The following is a 20602-nucleotide window of genomic DNA, read 5'->3' as shown; positions in this document are numbered from 1 at the left end:
AGCAACATACTACATATCTTCCATTAAAGAAGTAGTTTTAAAAGACAAATGTCTTACAGAAAGCAAGCAAAACCTGACTACCTTGTAACAGTCTTCACAACTTACCTAGACAAGTATCATACTCCTCAACATCCCTTGAGCAGGCATACAAATCTTGGACCATGCCTTTAAATTTTTTTCTTCCATTAAAAAAACAAAAACTAGAAAGACAACCTTAGAGCCCACAAGACTACTCTCTGAACACAAGGCTTAAGTGCTATACGTTAAGACTTTTCAGTGGCAAAAGCATGCACTTTTTTGTACAGGTTTTATTGCAAAACACTGACTAATTCCCAAACACAGGTTATTTGTCTTAATGAAAATTTAGTCACAAGACCAGGCCTTAAGCCTCAATATTTGACCACATATTTCATTTTTCATGTGTGATACAAACTTCAGAGGCAAGTAATTTTCCTAATTGCTACAAAGAAAATATTATATTTCTGTCCCAGCAAATTTTTTGAGTTCTTCACTTGGGAACAGAGGTAAAAATCTTCATACATTTACAAAGCTGCCAGTCTTTTTTCAGGACACAAGTGACATTTAGAAATTTGCTACCTGAGAATTGTTGATGATAAGTGATGCCTATATTATTTAATTTTAAGCCTGGGTTGTATAATTACGATACTGAGTTTATGACAAGCAACAAATCTAAAGAACAAAATGCAATAAAAATTAAAATGAAAGGCTTATAGGTCAGTAGATGCATTAACTTTACAGTCATGTGAAATCTGAAATACGTTTGATTTTCATAAGAGACTAGAAATAAAATTTTGCTGGAGTTCTACATCAAAAAACATCATAAGTATGTGAGGTAGTTTCTACTGGAATACTAATTCAGTGGGCTTGTGTAAGTGACAACGGTTTAAAAAAGCAGTTAGCATCTACATTGAGCTACCTTCTAATAGGAAGACTGCTTGTTTTCGAAAAATCTTCACCAGAGTATCATCCAATTCAATTTCCTGTAGCTTAGAAATGAGCTGCTCCTCATTTCGACAAACCTTCTCTTGTGCATACAAGCCATCTGGCATTATTCGTTGCTGTCCCAGCCCTATCAATGCTACTTCCACAGCCAGTGTTAAATAAGATTCCCCTTCTTCTAAGAACCTGTGTGCAGGCAAGTGGTGGTACTCTAGAGGTTTGCATTGCTCCACACTCTCTGTAAAGGATGACACAAAGAACACCACATCAGGAAATCATTCTAATCCATAATCTGTCTGTAATGCCACATTTACAAATGCTTCCTCTGTCAGCATTAATTTTTAAAAAGAATTTAAATTACTACCACGATCTCAAGATCCAATAATCCAAACAACCTGATTCAATTCCACATTACAGAAATATATAAAACAATTAGGTTTTAAAAAAGCCACTCAAGTAAAAATATTTTCACTTTAAACTGCATGATTTGGAGAAAGACAGTTTCTCTAGCTTTGTGTTAATAAATTCAAAATTGGAAGATGTATTTCAATGTTATTCCCCACCCATTTTTGTATCTCCTTAAAGCTTTGATGTTGTATAAGTGGCAAGGGAAGGTGCTTATACACCTGCATAGATTTCATAGAATCATAGAATTGTTTCAGTTGGAAAAGACCTCTAAGATCATTGAGTCAAACCATTGACCTAAGACCACCATAGCCATTAAACCATGTCCCAAAGTGCCATGTCTACACATTTTTTGAACCACCTCTCTGGGCAGCGTATTCCAATGCCTGACCACTCTTTCAGTAAAGAAATTTTTCCTAATATCCAATCTAAACCTCCTCTGGTGCAATTTGAGGCCATTTCCTCTTGTTCTACCACTTGATATTAGGCAGAAGAGGCCAACACATACCTCACAACCACCTCAGTTGAAGTTATTAGTTTTGTGCAAATACAGTAGGACTATGTGGGATAACTACCTATCTTACCGTGGGACAGGAATGCAAGTTAATTTAGTTCACTTCAGGAGCAAGGTCGAGATGCTAACAACCAAGAGATGTTTATGCTATCTCTGGGAACAAAGATCTGCAAAGCAGGCCTGCCAAACAGCTGAAGGAGGGAGTCTTGCGAAGATAAGAAAGCCTTGTTTTGGCTAGAAATAATGAGTCAAGGCTAAACCAACAAAACACGCAGCTTCAAAACACATTTCGAAAGCTATAGTGCTCAAGTGAAGACCTTTGTCTAATTAACTTGAATTTTAATATTAATGTATGATAATGAGCCAAACAGCATACATGCTAAACGTATATGACTATGTTACTCACCTCTGCACCCAAATCATGCTAAATGTCACCTAGAAGGCAGAGACAGCAGGCAGAGTAAAGGTATAAAAAAACACGAGAGAAAACTCTGTGCAGATGGAGGGAGAAAGACTATTTAGCAGAGACAAGGTTGCTTGACAGGCTGTGCTCCTTTTCCTCCACCCAGGACAGGGGCATCTTCTTGGTAAGAATTGTGCATTCAATGTACAGCTGAACTTTTGCTGCATTTCTGTTATATATTAGCACTACTTCAAAGGTTTGTGTCTGTTATGGTTTGAAGGTGGAACATTTGCCTAGTTCCTAACTGCAAAAACAATAGGAACTTTCTGGACATATTTGAGTAAAAGGTAAATAAATTACTATTGGACACAGAACAATAACATCAATAGGCATGTATCATTCCATTCACTTGCTAATGTGGATAAAAAGCAGTTGCATAAACTATTCTGTCTCTTTCCTGCTTCTACACTTTAGCTGCTACTAGCTGGTGTCTTCTGCTTGGCTTTGATGACCTTGGCTGCATTCCTTGTTGTGGCTAAGTATTAACAGTGGGTTATTGCTAACTGCTTTCTCTCTCTGTCCCTTGTACAGGGGGGAGGGAGGGGGAGCTATTTGTTTCCCTCTGGCTTTGTCCAGAGGGGTCTTTGTGTTGTTTATAAATTGTAAATATATGTAAATATATATAAATATATATATAGTACATATTCATTGCATTTCATATTTCTAGATTTTAGTTTGCTTGTAAATATAGCGTTATTTGCTTCCAAAACCATCTGAGCTAGTCTGGTAATTTATTTTGGGGGTAATTCTCCAAATTAATTTTGGGGGATGATTCCTCAACCCACCACAGTGTCTCTGACTTTGTTGGATGTTATCTGGGATTTATTAACCAAAGCATTTATTAGTGCATTTATTTCTGGCGATCCCAAACCTGTTGTATCCATCACTTCAATAAATTAAATCTATCACTTATTTTGACTTTCTGAACCTGAGTCAGTGCAAGTTCTTATTGGGGCACTCAAAAAAATAGGCAAATGTTAATTTTGTCAAACAATGAGAGTCCTGGGGCTCTGAGACAGGCAGATGTTGGGATACTACCTGTGATGGGGCAGCCTAGGAACTCAACAACTTTAAAGCATCCTGTTTGCTAGAGCTCTTTTCATGCTTTTGAATTTGTTACAGTTGTATTTAAAACATGTATAATGTTTCTGATTTCATTAACACTAGAAGTGCTACTTTTAGTAAAGACTACATGTAAATTCCACACATACCAAGCCATAAATTGCTTTAAAGAGTACTACTGATGAATTTGACACTTCACAGACACACCATGGAGCCCATGGAGGGCCCCAAGCCAGAGAAGGTGGATTTGCTCAAAGGAGGCTGTGATCCCATGGAGATCCTGTTCTGGAACAGGCTCCTGGCAGAACCTGTGGCCCTGTGGAGAGAGGAGCCCATGATGGTTTTCTGGCAGGACTTGTGAGCCTGTGGGGGACCCATGCTGAAAAAGTCTGTTCACCTGAAGGACTGCAGCCTTCAGAAAGGAACCATGCTGGAGCAGGGGAAGAATGAGAAGAGTCCTCCTCCTGAAGAGGAAAGAGCAGCAGAGACGTGTATTGGGTTTGGTTGAGCTGGAGTCAGTTCTCCCCAGCACATCTTTCTAGTGTTGTGTTTTGCGGTAATGTAGCTGGGTGTTGATAGCAGACCAGTGTTTTGGCTACTGCTGAACTGAGCACTGCGGCTGTACTTTTCCAACATTCCCCCACTCCAAGAGTATGCTGAGGGACGGGCAAGATCTCAGGAGGGGACAGAGATGGGCCAGATGACCCAAACTGATCAAAGGGGTATTCCATGCCATATGGTGTCAGCTCATATATATAAGCTAAGTGAAAGAAGGAAGTGTGGGAACATCCTGTGATGGTGTCTGTCCTTTGGAGCAACTGATATGTGTATTGGAGCCCTGCTTCCCAGGAGTGACCGAACATCATCTGGATTGATGGGAAGTAGAGAATAACACCATTGGATTTTTTTGCTTCTGTGTGCGGCCTTTGCTTTGGCTTTTGCATTTCATTATATTGCTTCTGTCTTGACTCCTGCACTTTTGTTATATTTTCCCTCTTCCCAGTCCATTTAAGAAGGGGAGTGATAGAGTGGCTTTGGTGGGCATCTGTCCCCCAGCCAGGGCCAAACCACCATAGCCATGTGATGAACTGACCACAACCCTGATTCCTCATTCCCCTATACTGCTGGGGTTGAGGAGATGAAGAACTTGGGAATAAAGTTAAGTGCAGGAAGAAGGGAGAGGTGGGGGAAAGATAATTTAAGATTTAGTTTTTATTTCTCATTTAATTCTGATTTCATTGATAATTCCGATGGATGTTATTAACAAGATTGCAGCTATGTCTCCACCCACCAATAAGAAGGAAACTCAGGCTTTCTTGGATGTTGTGAGTTTCTGGAGGATGCATATCCCAGACTATATTCTTATTGTGAGCCCTCTCTACCAAATCACTCATAAGAAGAATGATTTTCAATGGGGTCCTGAGCAGCAACAGGCCTTTGAACAAATCAAACAGGAGATTGTTCATGCCCTCAGGCCAGTCCAGACAGGACAAGGTGTTACAAATGTGCTCTACACTAAAGCTGAGAAGAATGGTCCTGCCTGGAGCCTTTGGCAGAAAACATCTGGAGAGACCTGAGATCAATCCCTAGGATTCTGGGGTTGAAGTTACAAAGGATCTGAGGCCAGCTACACTCAGACTGAAAAAAAGATACTGGCATCGTATGAAGGAGTTTGAGCTGTCTTGGAGGTGGTTGGTACTGAAGCACAGCTCTTCCTGGCACCCTGACTGCCAGTGCTGGGCTAGACGTTCAAAGGAAGAATCTCCTCTACCCATCATGCAACTGATGCCATGTGGAGCAAGTGGATCGCAGTGATAATGCAATGGGCTCAAACAGGGAGCCCTAACTGCCTAGGAATATTAGAAGTCATCACAAACTGGCCAGGAGACAGAGATTTTGGGATGTTACTGGAGGAAGCAGAGGTAACGTGCTGAGGCCCCACAATACAACAAATTGCCAGATAGTGAAAAATTATATGCCCCATTCACTGATGTGTCCCGTTGCATTGTTTTTTTCCACTCATTCTTGATTGTGAGAGTGAGACATGTTTATAGTAGGCTGTGTTAAACCAACACAGGTGGAGGAAAGGTGTTTTGAGATTTAGTTTCTATTTCTCATTATCCTATTCTGATTTGATTGGTAATAAATTAAGCTGATTTCTTCGAGTCTGTTTTGCCCATGATGTGATTTCCCTGCCCTTATCTCAATCCATGAGCCTTTTGTTACATTTTCTCTCCCCTTTCCAGTTGAGGAGGGGGAGTGATAGAGTGGCTTTGGTGGACACTTGGCATCCTGTCAAGGTCAACCCGCTGTGACAGGACAAGAGGCACTGTGCACAAATTGAAATACAGGAAACTCCATCTGAGCATAAGAAAACACTTTTTTACTTCAAGGATGGTCAAACACTACAAGAGGTCGCCCAGAGAGGTTGTACAGTGTTCATTCTTGGGGTTGTTCAAAACTCAGCTGGACACAACCTGCTCTAGATGACCAGAGCAGGCAGACTCCTCTCCAGAGGAGCATTCCAACCTCAACAGTTCTGTGATGTCCTGTAATTTCTCAAAAAGAGGACAGAGCAATGTATATGAAAAAGACTGCTAATATAGTCTTTGGTTTTATTTCAAGCATGAAATACAGAATTGTCTTCAAGAATAAATAACTGGTAATTTTTGAAGTACTTTTATAAATTTGTATCAAAATTTTACTTTAAACATGTTCTCTCCCTTGTATTTTCTTTGGGAACGCAAATCTGAGTTCTTATACTATAATAGCACTGGCTTTGAAGTTAATTCAGAAAGGCAAGACAGAAAAATGCCTCCAGTTACTGAAGACTTGGGAAAGATTGCTCCCTTTGCATGGCCTTACCTGTGTCTGAGAATCCATGAAAGCTCTCATCATCCACTCTGCAGGCTTCCATCAGGCTACTGAAGAGGGTGCCAATTGGATCCAAAGGATGTCCTACCCAACCTTCAAGATTCGTTATTGAGGTTGCACCTTTGTGGAGAAGTTCTGTGAATGAACAGATGGAGGGAGGAGGGAGGGAAAGAGAGTTCATGTTAACCTCTCAAAACAATTATAGAAGTAAAACTGATTAAAATGATCTCAGTACAAATTTCAAAGTATTTCCAATAGTGTTTGCTTTGAAGGAGAAAATAGTATCTTTCAGGGCAAATTCATTGCTCCCTGTGAATATATTGACAGAGGAAAAAAAGAAAATGAATGAATGCCAAACATTTTGAGCACTAGCAAAGTGCATTATGGGTCAAAAATCTCTTTATTTGATACCAATACCTGCTCTGAAAATGTCTGCTTAAAAATTGTGGCAAAGACTTTTTTGGGTAAAATATTCACAACCATTCCCTCATTCAAAAGATGCAGTACCATTTTTACATTTTAAGTGAATCTGACGGCACTGAAATAAAATATTCTAGAATGTTCCATTTTAATAACTAAAACATGAGCTTATCATGCATTTAAACATTTATTGAAGTAATAAACCCAGAATGACAGCTCCTAAAAAAAGGAAGAAAAAGGACAAAGTGTTTAAATGAGGTATACGAGAAAAAATTGTCCTTTAAGTGCATTTTTCTGTTATTCTAATATTTCAGTCAACAAATACCTTCACGGATGCTTTCTTTTATAGCCCTGATCCATCAATCAGTCACAACATGAAAAAATTGTTTAGCACAATGAATCGAAGGAAGCATGGCTGTGGTAACAGAGCTTAGAGATTCCCCAAATCCCTTTTTTTAACTGAGAGTCTTATGGCAGAAAGACTCCAATTCCCAATTTTTTTTCTCCTAGACACACACAACTGAACTATGAGAGATCAGACACATTATGGGTGAGAATTTAAAAATTCTATACAAGCCATTATGGATGCTCTGTTTCTCTGCCTATTACATGCTAACTTGTACCTGCTTCTGCTCACTGTCATTCACAAAGTGCCATCTTTCTGAGTAACTATATGTATTATCATAAAGCTTTAAAAGCCTGCTTCTCGCCTATTTATATGTGTGGGACTACAAAGTGAAACACAGCCTCACTGTTGAACTGAGTGTTCAGGAAAGTGGCTTTTTTAAAAGAATCAACTGATATGTAATATGAAAAACAAACAAGTAAATAATTGTCCTGCTAGCAAATACCACATGTTAAAAACGACAGGCAGAAGCGTGTAATATTACCAAAAAGGATTAATATCAGTGATTTCTTACTGATTCACTCACATTCCATTTCATCTATTGTGTTTACTTATGAGCTTTGCTTGTGTCATGCCAAACAGAGGCTTCAGTCCTCCATTCATACAGGCATTTAACTTTAAATCACATAAGCAGTTACATGGACATCAGATCAGTCACATGAATGAAAGCTAAGTAGAAGTGGTGGTTGCTCAACTGAAACTGTAGTTGCCGAGAAGACCAGCATATTTTGCAGTATTGAAAGAAATTTTGTTAAATTCTAAATGTATCAGGAAAAAAAAAGCAAACACAGAAGCAGTGAGTAACAATGTAGAAATGACAAGCTTCTTTGTTTTGGGGCAAGATGAATCACATTTCATGCACTCATTTTTTAGCATAATATTAGTTGACAGCTATAGAAACTGCTCATAGAGAAAGGAACTTAACAAAAGTATTGAATGCCTAGATACTGCATCAGGAACTGAGAATGAAAAGGAACAGTACTACAACCAGCACACTTGCAGCAGACCCTTCGCACCTGCCAGTGGTGCATACACACAGTACACACATTGACATAGCCCCCTCCTTTCTACCTCCTCAGTCTGAGAAGCTAGAAAATGTGCAAAGCTTTTAATGGAGCACATGCTAAGGAAAGATCTACTGCATGATAAAAAGACTCATAAAAATTCTTGTAATTGATAATACAAAGTGCTTTTAAGTTTTGTTCAAATCCAGGATCCACAACAGCACTTAAAACTTCTTGTTTGGGTACTGTGAAATGGAGGCATACAGGAACTGCTGGCTAATTTTGTTTTTTAGTCAAGTGTCTATCTTGTCTTCAATTTCTAAATGATCATTCCTGGGAAAACACCTGCACATACACTTGAAAAATTTAATCATGCAACTTCACACTGGTATTTTTGCCAACAAAGCATGAGGATACACATAGTTAATAGTAGCAACAATGATCTAAAATAACATTTGAATAAAAGGTGTCCTTCTAGTAGCCAATAATGTAATTCCAGCTTTTCCATGTGCATTCTTTAACTACAAAAGCATCTGTTTCTTCTTACACTACCTCTTCAAACTTATGATAAATATCAGTGCAGGATTAATCTTGATAGCATGTTCCTTCAGAAAATAGGGGTAGTGCTCAGAGGAACACCACAGAACATTTTTATAAAGCTAGTGTTTCAAAAATTCCATTTCCAGCAATGTGATTCCACTAAAGTTTTAAGCATCATAAGACTTTTGGAACAAACTGCAAATTTGATGAATTTCTATAGTGTGGACTTTGCCTTGTTGTTACTCTCAATGGCAACTGTATGCTTCCACCTCAGAACTATATAGCTCTGCTAAATTATGTGTCAGGGGAAAAAATATTTTAAATACCTGATGTGCCAAATACGAAGCTCTGTTTAAAAGCTTATAAATTACTATCCTGGGATCGGCTTGGATAAGGTTAATTTTTCACAAGGACAATTACACAAGATGAATATTTACACTGTGTAACCAATAATCCTGATTGGGACAAAGACCTCATCATGACAGAACAGTGCCATTGCCCTGCAGGGCTCACAACTCAGCTTAAAAAAACCCTCCAACATCCAAAGCGTGACATTACCATTATGACAATTTGGACTAAAGCGTTAGTCACCTCTTTTGCTTTAGTTTCAAAAGCAGTTTTCTTATACAAAGTTCTAGTCCGGTGTTATTGTCATCCTCACATTTACCTTTCTTCTGAGTCCGGAACATTTCCAGCTGTTTCTGCTGCTGCCTTCTTAGTGTATTAACAATAGCTATTGCTAGTCTCAGTGCTTCTCGTGGGTATCCATGAGATCGTAATGCATCCACCCTCGCACAGGCTGTAGGAACATGTTCTAAAATCGAGAAAATAATTGAAGAATAGCAATGCTTCCATGTCTGCAATGGCCTCTTTTGCTCGGTTACTCAAAAGGGCTTTTTTGTTTGCTTGCTTTGTTTTTTTTTTTTTAATATGAAATAGAGACTTAAAGGGCTACTTCTGAGCCAGCATTTCAAGGGAGCCTCTGTTCTTTTTGTCAGGCTTTTAATTAATCTCCCCACATTCCCCCCCAAATAATTCCATAGAAACTGAACAAAGCAGCAAGTCGTGGAAACATCTTTCCGGTTTAGCTACTTACCATGCCACAGGGGCCACCCGTGAGAGTCAAAGAGTGAGTTTTCAGTGTCATCATGGTAACAGTAGTTGGTGTATAGGTCACTGCTGATAATGTGCTGTAAGTGGCTGTCCTGCCAGTGCAGATCACATGCCTCTATAGCTCGAGAGAACACTGTCCGATGTGGCTTGTTCAATGAATCTGTCATTTTCACAAGTTCAGAAAGCTGCATCAGCTTTTACTCATGCATATGCGAATCAGTCATTCACAGTACTCGTCTTCTGCCCATTCACCAACCCTCAACCAATGTCAGTGTGCCTTACCCCCCTCCCCAAGGAGCAGACTGCAGGTGATGTTTCACATTGTATTACCCAACAGTTCACATGAATTGTGTGCCATTCACTTTTCCTTCAGAGAGATCTACAAACCAGCATGGCTAATGCTAAATAGGACTTTGCAAAGGGAACAGCTAGAGATGAACAGCACATACAGAACTCCCCTAAAAACAAACTAGAAAGTATATGGCACACAGCTACTCAAGCAACCCCAGCTTCTCTCCTTCTCAGGCCCAGAGCTACTAGGATGGGGGACAGATAAATATTGCAAGAAAGATTTTTAGTTGTTCTCTTTGAGAAATTATATTAGCTTTGAGCATTTGTATATTTTTTTGGTCATAAACATATACAAATAATGCAAATAAAGTCAGGTACTGAGGCCACAGGACTGATATAATCCTTACTGTACATCTTCCTATGTGAAAAGCACTCTGTTGACATGGCAGTCTGTCTATGAATATTGAAATATCATGTCAGATTTGCCCAGGTTGGGCTGAACATCACAAGATCCAGAAAGCAAAACACATATGTAGGAAGTTCTTGCTAGCTGTAGGATTTACAAATGAACCAAATGCATTTCCTTCAGAAGTGATCTTCCAAGAAAAAGAAGCAAGGAAAAACCCATCTAAGCCCAAATCTGTAACCTCCCACAAGTATCTAATTTTAACTTTATCACAATTATATGAAATATGTATCAAAATACTTAAGAGTTTTGAGCATTATGTGTTTCTTACTTCCCCAGATAAATATCCTGCATCTTCCTCACTTATTATCAAAGTAGCAATCTTTGCTTAAAGATGACTGGAGAAGGCTTCTGTCAGATTTGATAATCACATTTTAGATTAGAAAGCATGATATTGAGTAAGAAGAGACATCTCCTCCAAGAAGATAGTGTTGCCTCTGCACCCTCCCACACCTGTCAATGCAGACTGCACAACACAGAGTATGTCTCATAGATAGCTGCTTTAGTTTCTCACATGCTAAGTTTAATGCAATTAAAACAGATCTCCCTTTAAGTATCAAAGGGTTTGTAACTGAAAACAAAATAAAAACCCCAACACCCAAAGGTATATAAGATTATAGTCAAGCAAACAAACAACAGGCTTTCACATGATATACTTATGTGACATTCAATTTTTATGCAACAAGTATTTAGATGGATCAAGTGAAAAGTTAGAAGACATAACTAAACACAAATACTTGTTTTGAAAACATTGCAGTCCCAGCACACACACACACACAAAATCCCCTATTTATCCTTTCTGCGATGGTAGTATTAGCGAAAATAAATTTGGCTGTTAAATCCTCAACAATGAAGTTACTTGTCCCAGGAAAAATGCCGAATTCACAGAATCATAGAAGCATTCAGGTTGGAAAAGATCCTCAGGATCACCAAGTCCAACCAATAACCCTACTCTAAAAGGTTCACCCCTAAACCATATCCCCAAGCACTACATCCAAACAACCTTTAAACACATCCAGGTTTGGTGACTCAACCACCTCCCTGGGCAGCCCATTCTAATGTCTGATCACTCTTTCAGTGAAAATTTTTTTTCTGCAAGTCTAGAGTATATAAGATAGAGGCTATATTATACGTTGGAGTCAGTGCATATATTTAGGCTCACCTTGGTTAGCATTTGCACCCTGAGGCAAAGCATTGGTTAAAATGGGTATCTCATTTCCAGGGTTTCCATCTTCCCAGGGACAAACATCCACACTGTTCCATTTTTTCAGCTGTTTTAGCCAACCAGCTTTCTGCTCCAACTTGCAGTGGGGATTTAAGACTATACATGTCCACAGAGCACCTGATTTAAAAACAATTGCTAAATTAGGTTTTCTATTAAAAATGCAGCTGCCAATAACTAATTGCAAACTTCTATAATGCAACACTTTTTCTCCCCTTGAAGGCCACTCTGCTTGTTTCCCCGCTATGTCTAACATCAGGCAGACTGAATTCCTGGCACAGAATCTTGGAGCTGGTGTGGCCCTTCTGAAGCAGCTGAAAGACTGTATCAAGCCAGTTTTCTCAATTAAAAGGCATTAAGTGGGTCCATTGTATTAGAAAATCCATAGTTCACAATGTATGGCTGTAACAGTGTGAGAGCTGAAATCCCCCCCCACAGGCTAGCTCAGTCTGGAAGCAAATGAAAGCTGTATTTACAAGCAAATCTACAGAAGCGGCCAGACAGAAGCCCAGCAAGCAAGCTGAGAACTGCCCAACTCCACGACCTTGCTTTGAGTAGTAGTTCTTAAACATTTCTATCTCTCCAATGGAAGTGTTTAGAATAATAAAAATTTTGCTTTCTTACACCCAATAGTGATTTATTTACATTCTTTCACTTTCTCTGCTCGAACTTTGGGAAGAAAAATTAAAAAGACAGTCTTAAAACCATCACAATCCACCCCTTCTAAACAATTCCATTGGCTGCTACTAGCACCTGTCTAATCTAAAACAATATCTACAACAAGGAGTGAATAAAGATCATAGTCCATTCCGGATATCTCAGATGTAGATGATTCAAAAAGGACAAATCACAGGAAAAATAGAAAACAGCTTGTCTCTACGCAGATGGAGCGAAGAAAGGAACAGGGACACTAAGGTGACTCAAGGCTCTCAGGGTTCTTAAGGTTCGTCCACCGTAGATGTCATGGATTCTCATCTTGGGTGCAATGTCGTATCTGTACAATACTCTGGATTTAACTTCTTTCGACCAAAGTTACGATTTCTTTGAGGAATACACTGAATTTCACCATTCTCGTGCATCACCCTATGGATGTGCCCAGGACCCTCAGCAGAAACCACCCTTCGGACAGGTTTGGCCTCTCCTGAAGGAGAAAATACGCAAACAGTTTTGCCTAAATGATTCTTTTCTCTGATAACAGGAACTCTCCCAGTTTTTCAAAGATCCAACCCCCATGGCTTTGAGAGTGGTTTTCAGCAAACCTTTTTCCCGCAGCTGGTGCATAGTAGGGAATGTGGAATATCCACTCGATGCTGTGCTCTTTGGCCCAGTTTTTCACAAGATTGTTCTTGAAAGGAGTTCCATTGTATGATTCAATTCTCTCTGGAGTTCCATGTCTCCACAGGATTTGACTTTCCAGACCAAGAATGGTGTTAAGTGCAGTTGCATGAAGAACTGGATAAGTTTCCAACCATCCAATGCTAGCCTCTACCATAGTCAGCACATATTGCTTACTAGATCGAGAACGAGGTAGAGTGATGTAGTCAATCTGCCAGGCTTCACCATACTTGTACTTGGACCATTGGTCACCATACCATAAGGCCTTGATTCGCTTTGCCTGCTTAATAGCAGCACAAATGTCACAGTCATGGATGACTTGTGTGATAGCATCCATGGAAATGTCAATGGATCTGTCATGAGCCCATCGATAGCTTGCATCTCTGCCTTGATGTCCTGACGAGTCATGGGCCCACCAAGCTAAGGACAGCTCACCTTGGTGTTTCCAGTCAAGATCGGGATCAGAGTTTGTGTCCACCTGGGAAACTCTTGTAGCTTGATCTGCCTGATGGTTGTGTTGTTGTTCCTCAGTAGCTTTGTTCTTAGGAATGAGAGCATTCATGTGTCCCACTTTCACTGGGATTCTCTCAATGCCAGCAGCAATGTCTTGGCACAGATATGCAGCCCATATAGGCTTTCCTTTTCTCTGCCATCCATTCTTTTTCCAGCCTTTCAACCAACCCCACAAGGCATTGGCTACCATCCATGAGTCGGTGTAGAGATAAAGCTTTGGCCATCTCTCACATTCAGCTATGGCGAGAGCTAGCTGAATGGCTTTTACCTCTGCAAATTGACTGGATTCTCCTTCTCCATCTCTTGCCTCTGCAACTCTGCATGTTGGAGTCCACACTGCAGACTTCTACCTCCGCTTGTTTCCAACAAGACGGCAGGAGCCATCTGTGAACAAAGCGTATTTCTTTTCATCATCAGACAGATCACTGTAAGGAAGAGCTTCCTCAGCACGAGTTACTCTCTCCTCTGGAGGTTTTGCACAGCTTGTGCCTTCTGGCCAGTTTGTGATCACCTCCACCAAACCACGCCTTTCGAAATTTCCCATTCGAGCTCTCTGTGTTATCAGAGTCATCCACTTAGACCAGGTAGCATCTGTTGCATGATGTGGTGAAGAACCTTTGCCTTTGAACATCCAATTCAGAACTGGCAATCTAGGAGCTAGAAGAAGTTGTGACACAGTTCCAATCACTTCAGAAGCAGCTTTTACTCCTTCATAAGCAGCTAAAATCTCTTTTTCTGTTGGAGTATAGTTTGCTTCTGAGCCTCTGTTGCCACGACCCCAGAAACCAAGAGGACGTCCTTGTGTCTTTCCTGGAGCTCTTTGCCATAAGCACCAGGTTGGACCATTGTCACTTGCAGCCACTTACAGAATGTTCTTAATGTCTGGACCAGTTCGGACAGGTCCAAGACCCATTGCCTGGACTACCTATCGCTTGATCTGGTCAAAGGCTGCTTGTTGCTCAGGACCCCATTGGAAACTGTTTCTCTTTCGAGTCACATCATAGAGAGGTTTCACAATCTGACTGTATCCAGGAATGTGCAGTCTCCAAAATCCCACTATACCTAAGAAACGCAGAGTTTCTTTCTTGTTGATGGTATTTGCCATGGTGGAGACTCTGTTTATCACAGCCATTGGAATGTGACGGTGACCACCTTGCCACTGCACTCCCAGAAACTGGATTTCTCTGGCAGGTCCTTTCACCTTGTCTTGCTTGAAAGTGAAACTGGCTTACAAGTGAATGTCAATGATTTTGTTACATTTGTTGAAGACTTCTTCAGCAGTTTTACCCCAGAGAATGATATCGTCGATGAAGTGAATGTGTTCTGGAGCTCCACCTTTCTCCAAAGCATCATGGATCACTGCATGGCAGATGGTTGAACTGTGAATCCACCCCTGGGGCAAATGACTGAATGTGTATTGAATGCCCCTCCAGGTGAAGGCAAACTGAGGCCTGCATTCCTCTGCTATGGGAAGAGAGAAGAAAGCATTACAATGTCTATGGTAGCATACCAGTTGGCCTCCTTGGATTCCAGCTCATATTGGAGTTCCATCATGTCTGGTACAGCTGCACTCATGGGCGGAGTTACTTCATTCAAGGCACAGAAAACAGCTGTCAGACGCCATTCTCCATTCTGCTTTCTCACAGGCCAGATTGGACTGTTGAAAGGTGAATGAGTTTTGCTGATGACCTTCTGATTTTCCAGCTGATGAACCTGCTTTTGAATGGGCACCAGAGTCATGGCTGGTTCTGTATTGTCTGTGATGCACAGTTTGAGAAGCAACCGGCAACATCACATCCTCTATCTCATGGTGTCCCACAAGTGCAGATTCATCTGAAAACTCAGGTCTAATAGACAACTTCAATTTTCCTCCATCAATTTCTACAGTTGCTATTCCAAAAGCCCATTTGTAACCCTTAGGGTCTCTGAAACGCCCTTCTCTCAGAAAATCAATTCCCAAAATACAAGGTGCATTAGGTCCTGTTACAATAGTATGTTTCTTCCACTGTTTCCCAGTTAAACTTATATCAACCTCTATCTTAAACTACTCTTGAGATCCACCAGTGACTCCCTGAATAGTTATAGATTCTCCCCCTTGATAATTTGATGGTATTATGGTGCACTGAGCTCCTGTGTCAACCAAGGCCCTGTACTTCTGAAATTTTGAAGTGCCAGGCCACTGGATGTACACATCCCAATAGATTCTGTTATCTCCTTATCCCTTACCTCCCCCTGAAGGAAGGCAGGGCACCCTTAATTGTGGGGATTACTTCCACATGTACAGCTGACACAACATCCGGTGCCAGAATTAGAATGACTGTTGGAGCTATCAGAGTTGTTTTGGGAAACTGAGGAAGTGACAGCTACCCTTCTGGTATTTTTACCTCAGGATCTGCTACTCTGCAGCTCCCTTAACCTCCTGAAAAGATCAGAAGTTGGTTGACCATCCCATCTGTTCATGTTGTCACCAAACTGATCACGCAGAGTTATCCAGATACTGCCACGTGATTGCTTCTGCTGTCTGTTTTGGTTTGACCTATTCTGGAATGGCCTTCTTGGATCACATCTGTTCCTGACAGCTGAAACTTGTATCCATCTGGAGGAAGAGGAATCAGAATCATCCCCCTTCATCAAGTTGGATATGGAGGTTTTAAGTTCCTCCTTCAGCTCTTTCATGCAATTCTTTATCTCTCCAGACAGAGTTTCAATGGCTGAAACCAAAGAAGTATGTGCAAGACTATCCTCCAATTGCCTCATTTGGTCAGTGAAATGGCCAACAGTGGGAGGCACTCCACCATAGTTTCTTGCCACAATTCTGCTTGCCAGAATGGTAGCATAATTAGGAGGAGCAAGCTTAATGAGCTTTTTGGCAAGGCCTGTTCCCACGGGAATTTCATCAGGATTCAGTGTCTTATGATCTCCATACATTACTTCTCTCAGAGCAAACTCTCTCAGATGCTTGATTCCCTCATCTATCATGTTCCAAGGCTTAGGGTTTCATGGTAAATCATCTCTGCTTGGGTACCTCACAAGGACTGCCAGTAGGACGCGTGCGCACAGAGAAAATTTACCAAGGCACTTGCCTATATGCCTGTCCATGCCTGTATCTTTTGAGGGCATCCCCTACTGGGAGGCCGACTTATCGCCTTCCACCAAGGCTGGGGCTCCAATATCATAACACCTGCCTAGCCAAGACAGGATTGGCTCAGTGTCTCCTCTGATGTAATCTTTCCTCACATGCCTAATTTCCTGTCTGGGTGCATTAGCTGAGTGTGTATCATCCTCATCATCATCATCATCTTCTTGTGCTCGCTGTCCCCATACTCTTGTTGCAATCTTCCGGGCAATTTCCTGGAGTTCAGAGGCATTTCCAACAGTTGCTAATTTACTAGGGCCCATATCCTGTTCTACATCTCCATCATCCATGTGTGGTCTCAAGAAGTCTGCCAGACTCTTAAGGCTAACCTTTTCTTCCTCATCTGAAGGAACTTTCTTAACAGAGGGACCCTGAACAGAAGGATCCTGACCTCCTTCTGCACCTTGTTCACCCTCTCCTGCAGCACCTGCACCTCCTCCTGTGGCTCCTTTGTGCTTTCCGGTGAGAGTAGCAACCAAATTCACTGGTTTAGCTTTTACTTTTGCAGCAGAGTCAGCAGGAAAAGGGATTCTGTGCAGAATCAGCAGGTACTCTTTGGGGCCCTGCAGCCACTGCCGCTTCCATAACGGCAGCAGAGGGAGGAAGAGACTGTGCCTCGTTAGTGGCACCTGCCTGCATAGCCATGGCTGTTATCTGAGATCCTGGCAAAGTTCCCAGAGCTACTGGCAGAGTTCCTGCAGCTTTGGCTACTGGCTCTGAGCCAAGGCTATTGGCAGCTTTCTCATAAGCTTTCTCTTTCCTGCACTTAATTGTGATCTCCTGGGCGCTGTAATCAGGATCAGAACCTAATTCCAAATCTCTCTGATCTTTTCTATATTTTCTTTTACGTCTACACAAGCTGCTAAAGCAAATAGCCCCATGTCTTTCTCGATACAGTGCTACTAGTAGCTATATGATTATTACAACAAACACCATATTCAAGCTTATCATAAAAATCAATTTAGGGTTCCATTGGTTCACATAACCCTCTGCAAGAGGAATAGCAAACTCATATGCTTCTGTTTTCAGATTTGCAGTTGAGTTGCCATAACTCCCTACTCCGATTAAACCAGAACAGAACTCAACAACTTTCAGTAACTTGTTCTTACCCCAAAGAAACAGCTTGTATGCCACATACATCACAATCTTATCTATCATGGTGGAAACAGCCCATTTATAGATTATCACACTGATAACAGAATAAAGAAAAAGCCAAACGATCCAAAGCAGCTTCATTTTGCTTCCTAATCTGAGCAGAAATAAATCATACAAGCAATTGCCTCACGTTGGAGCACCAAAATAATGAATTGTAACAGTGTGAGAGCTGAAATCCCCCCCAACCAACAGCAACCAGGCTAGCTTAGTCTGGAAGCAAATGAAAGCTGTATTTACAAGCAAATCTACAATCTGTGATGAAATACAATGAATATGTACGAATATACACAATTCACAACATTTACAAATATGTATAATCAACAGAAAAGCACAACCAAGCCCCCTTTCCTTCCCCCAAGGGGCCTTTTCCCAAGTGGCCTCCCCCCCATCCAGAAGGAATCCCCCCAGACCCCCCTGGCAGAAGGCAGAGAGTCAAGAAGCAGAGAGGCTGTTAGACTTAGCTTGTCAAGGACAGTATGTTATCTTCAGCCAGAAAAGAAACAGCAGACAGAAGCCCAGCAAGCAAGCTGAGAACTGCCCAACTCTGCGACCTTGTTTTGAGTAGTAGTTTTTAAATATTTCTACCTCTCCAATGGAAGTGTTTAGAATAATAAAAATTTTGCTTTCTTACACCCAATAGTGATTTATTTACATTCTTTCACTTTCTCTGCTCGAATTTTGTGAAGGAAAATTAAAAAGACAGTCTTAAAACCCTCACAATGGCTCATCAGACAGGAATGTCAGTCAAAAGGAAACAAGAATTCACATAAAGTTACAGTAGGAAATTAGCAAAGTTTTTTCTCATTTTTGTACCAAACGTAAATGTTGTTTTCCACAAACAATAACTACGTATCTTCCAGCTTCTTACAGAAACCAAACAAGTGCATTAGTGAGAGATGTATTTTGTATACATGTACTTCCACACTCAAAACCCAGCATAAGTATTGCTGATTATATAACTCATTCCCAAGCACATGTGGACATCGGAGATCCAGTCAACACTGCTTTTGTGTAGTCTAATAGGAATAGTATATTTTTACTGCTAAGACTTTGGTAATTTGGTTACACTAGAAAAATTGTTTTACGTTTTCTGTTCATGGAGCTTGAAGGGAAAGCTGATTTGCACTGATGTTTCACATATACTATCACTTTAGAACTTGCTCTCTAGCACAATATAGCAGGGCAGGCCTAAATATATTGCAACAATTTTCAAATGGAAAGATTTTTGTCTAAATGAGCTGTCTCTTTATCAGTGTGAACTTTGACAGAAACATAAAGACATCTGAAAATACTGTTTAGCAACATTTCATTTGCTCATTAAGAACATGCCTTATACACTACAAGAGGTTTTAAAAGAATATGCTTTAACTGTGCAACCTTCATGACAGGATGAAAAATAAAAAAGGAAAAAATAGTAAAAATGCAGCTGGTTCTTCCAAGATAATAGAATACTCATATTCAAGTATTCTTTTGCAAAGATGCAAAATGGATACCCAGAGCACAGGCCAACACAAAACATTCATTCCTAAAGTAACTTGGTATGTTGGTATGCCATGGCACAGGAGCCAGTGGAAACAGCTTGATCTTTAAGGTTATGTACCTACATACAGAAGAGCATGCTCTTTTTTTTTTTTTTATTTGACCTCTTATTAGACAAATCATAGATAAAGGTGGCCTTGTCTGGCTCTGCCTTGGAATGTGTGTGTCAGATAAGTATGTGGGAGTTCTGCGGCGTTCTGTGAGAAAGATGCTTTTACTCTCTGATCCTTTTTTTTTTCTCTCCCGAGCACTTCAGAACATTCTGGGGGCTCATTATCATGTCCTGCCTTCTATTTAACATAAGTCTGTTTATGTAAATGAGATAGCTATATAAGAAGGAGAGAAAAACTATTGCTTTGCTGTATTTTTGTCCCTTTTTCTCAGCCCAGCATGCTGTTTTCTTTGCTTGTCCTTATTCTTAATAAAACTTTAAAAGACACTTTTGGTTAGCTCATTTACTACAATTTGGTGCGTTGGCCAGGAAAGTTTTGATTTTTCTGTCTTTCAGCCTCATTTGAAGGGGGCCCCCCATCAAAAGTTCCGGTGGCTTCAGTGTGGCTTCGGAAGACAGGAAATCAGTGCTTTCTGAACCCGAATAAGAGCAAGCAAAGAAATTCCTTTTGTTCAATTGGCAATACGCTATTTTTGTGCACGAAGACCAGAATGATGGTGAGTAAAATGAGTAAAATTGTATTCCGTTCGGGGAGGGATACCTGTGTTTGTTTTTGGATACGTATTTGAGTTCCGAGGCGATCGGATTTCGGGATCTCTTAGTTGCGGCTTCTGTCTGAGCCGTTTGCCAGGGTCGTGACCCTTGGTAACCTTGGTTACCGGTCTGTCAAAGACCGAAGTGCTTAAGTTTAGGTACTTAAGAAAATCCGCAGGCAGGGGGCTGGGATTCTTCTGCTTGCATGAGTTCTTTTTTGAGTAGCTATGAAATAGTATTCGCAGGTGAAAATTATTGAGGTTCTTTCACTTGCATGATTATTTGCGGTAGCCACGAGACTAATTAATTAAGAAAATGGGACAAAAGAAGAGTAAATCTTTAGAACAGCAAGGAGGAAAGCTTCTTCCCTTTATCCCCCCCGGAAAGCCCACTCGGTTTGATGGTACAGTTTTGGGGGGAATGCGGGCTGTTAAAAGGTAAATCAAAGGAAAAGATGATCCACTACTGTATGAAGCTA

General features: G+C 40.7%; 1 protein-coding gene across 1 annotated transcript in view; it reads right to left on the bottom strand.

Annotated features, from left to right (window-relative positions):
* Positions 1-20602, bottom strand: part of LOC128979898 (zinc finger SWIM domain-containing protein 6-like) — a 276472-nt gene that overhangs the window by 35505 nt on the left and 220365 nt on the right. Inside the window, exons 5-9 of the mRNA XM_054398296.1 lie at positions 11681-11860; positions 9745-9921; positions 9316-9462; positions 6270-6413; positions 938-1198 (exon numbers count right to left, since the gene is read on the bottom strand). Coding sequence (XP_054254271.1) covers positions 938-1198; positions 6270-6413; positions 9316-9462; positions 9745-9921; positions 11681-11860 — 909 coding nt within the window. The remainder of the gene's footprint in view (positions 1-937; positions 1199-6269; positions 6414-9315; positions 9463-9744; positions 9922-11680; positions 11861-20602) is intronic.

The sequence above is a fragment of the Indicator indicator genome (assembly GCF_027791375.1).
Source record: "Indicator indicator isolate 239-I01 chromosome W unlocalized genomic scaffold, UM_Iind_1.1 iindW_random_scaffold_48, whole genome shotgun sequence".
Classification (NCBI taxonomy): Eukaryota; Metazoa; Chordata; class Aves; order Piciformes; family Indicatoridae; genus Indicator; species Indicator indicator.
Note: the sequence above shows the minus strand (reverse complement) of the source record. Positions and strands in the feature narration are given on the sequence as shown.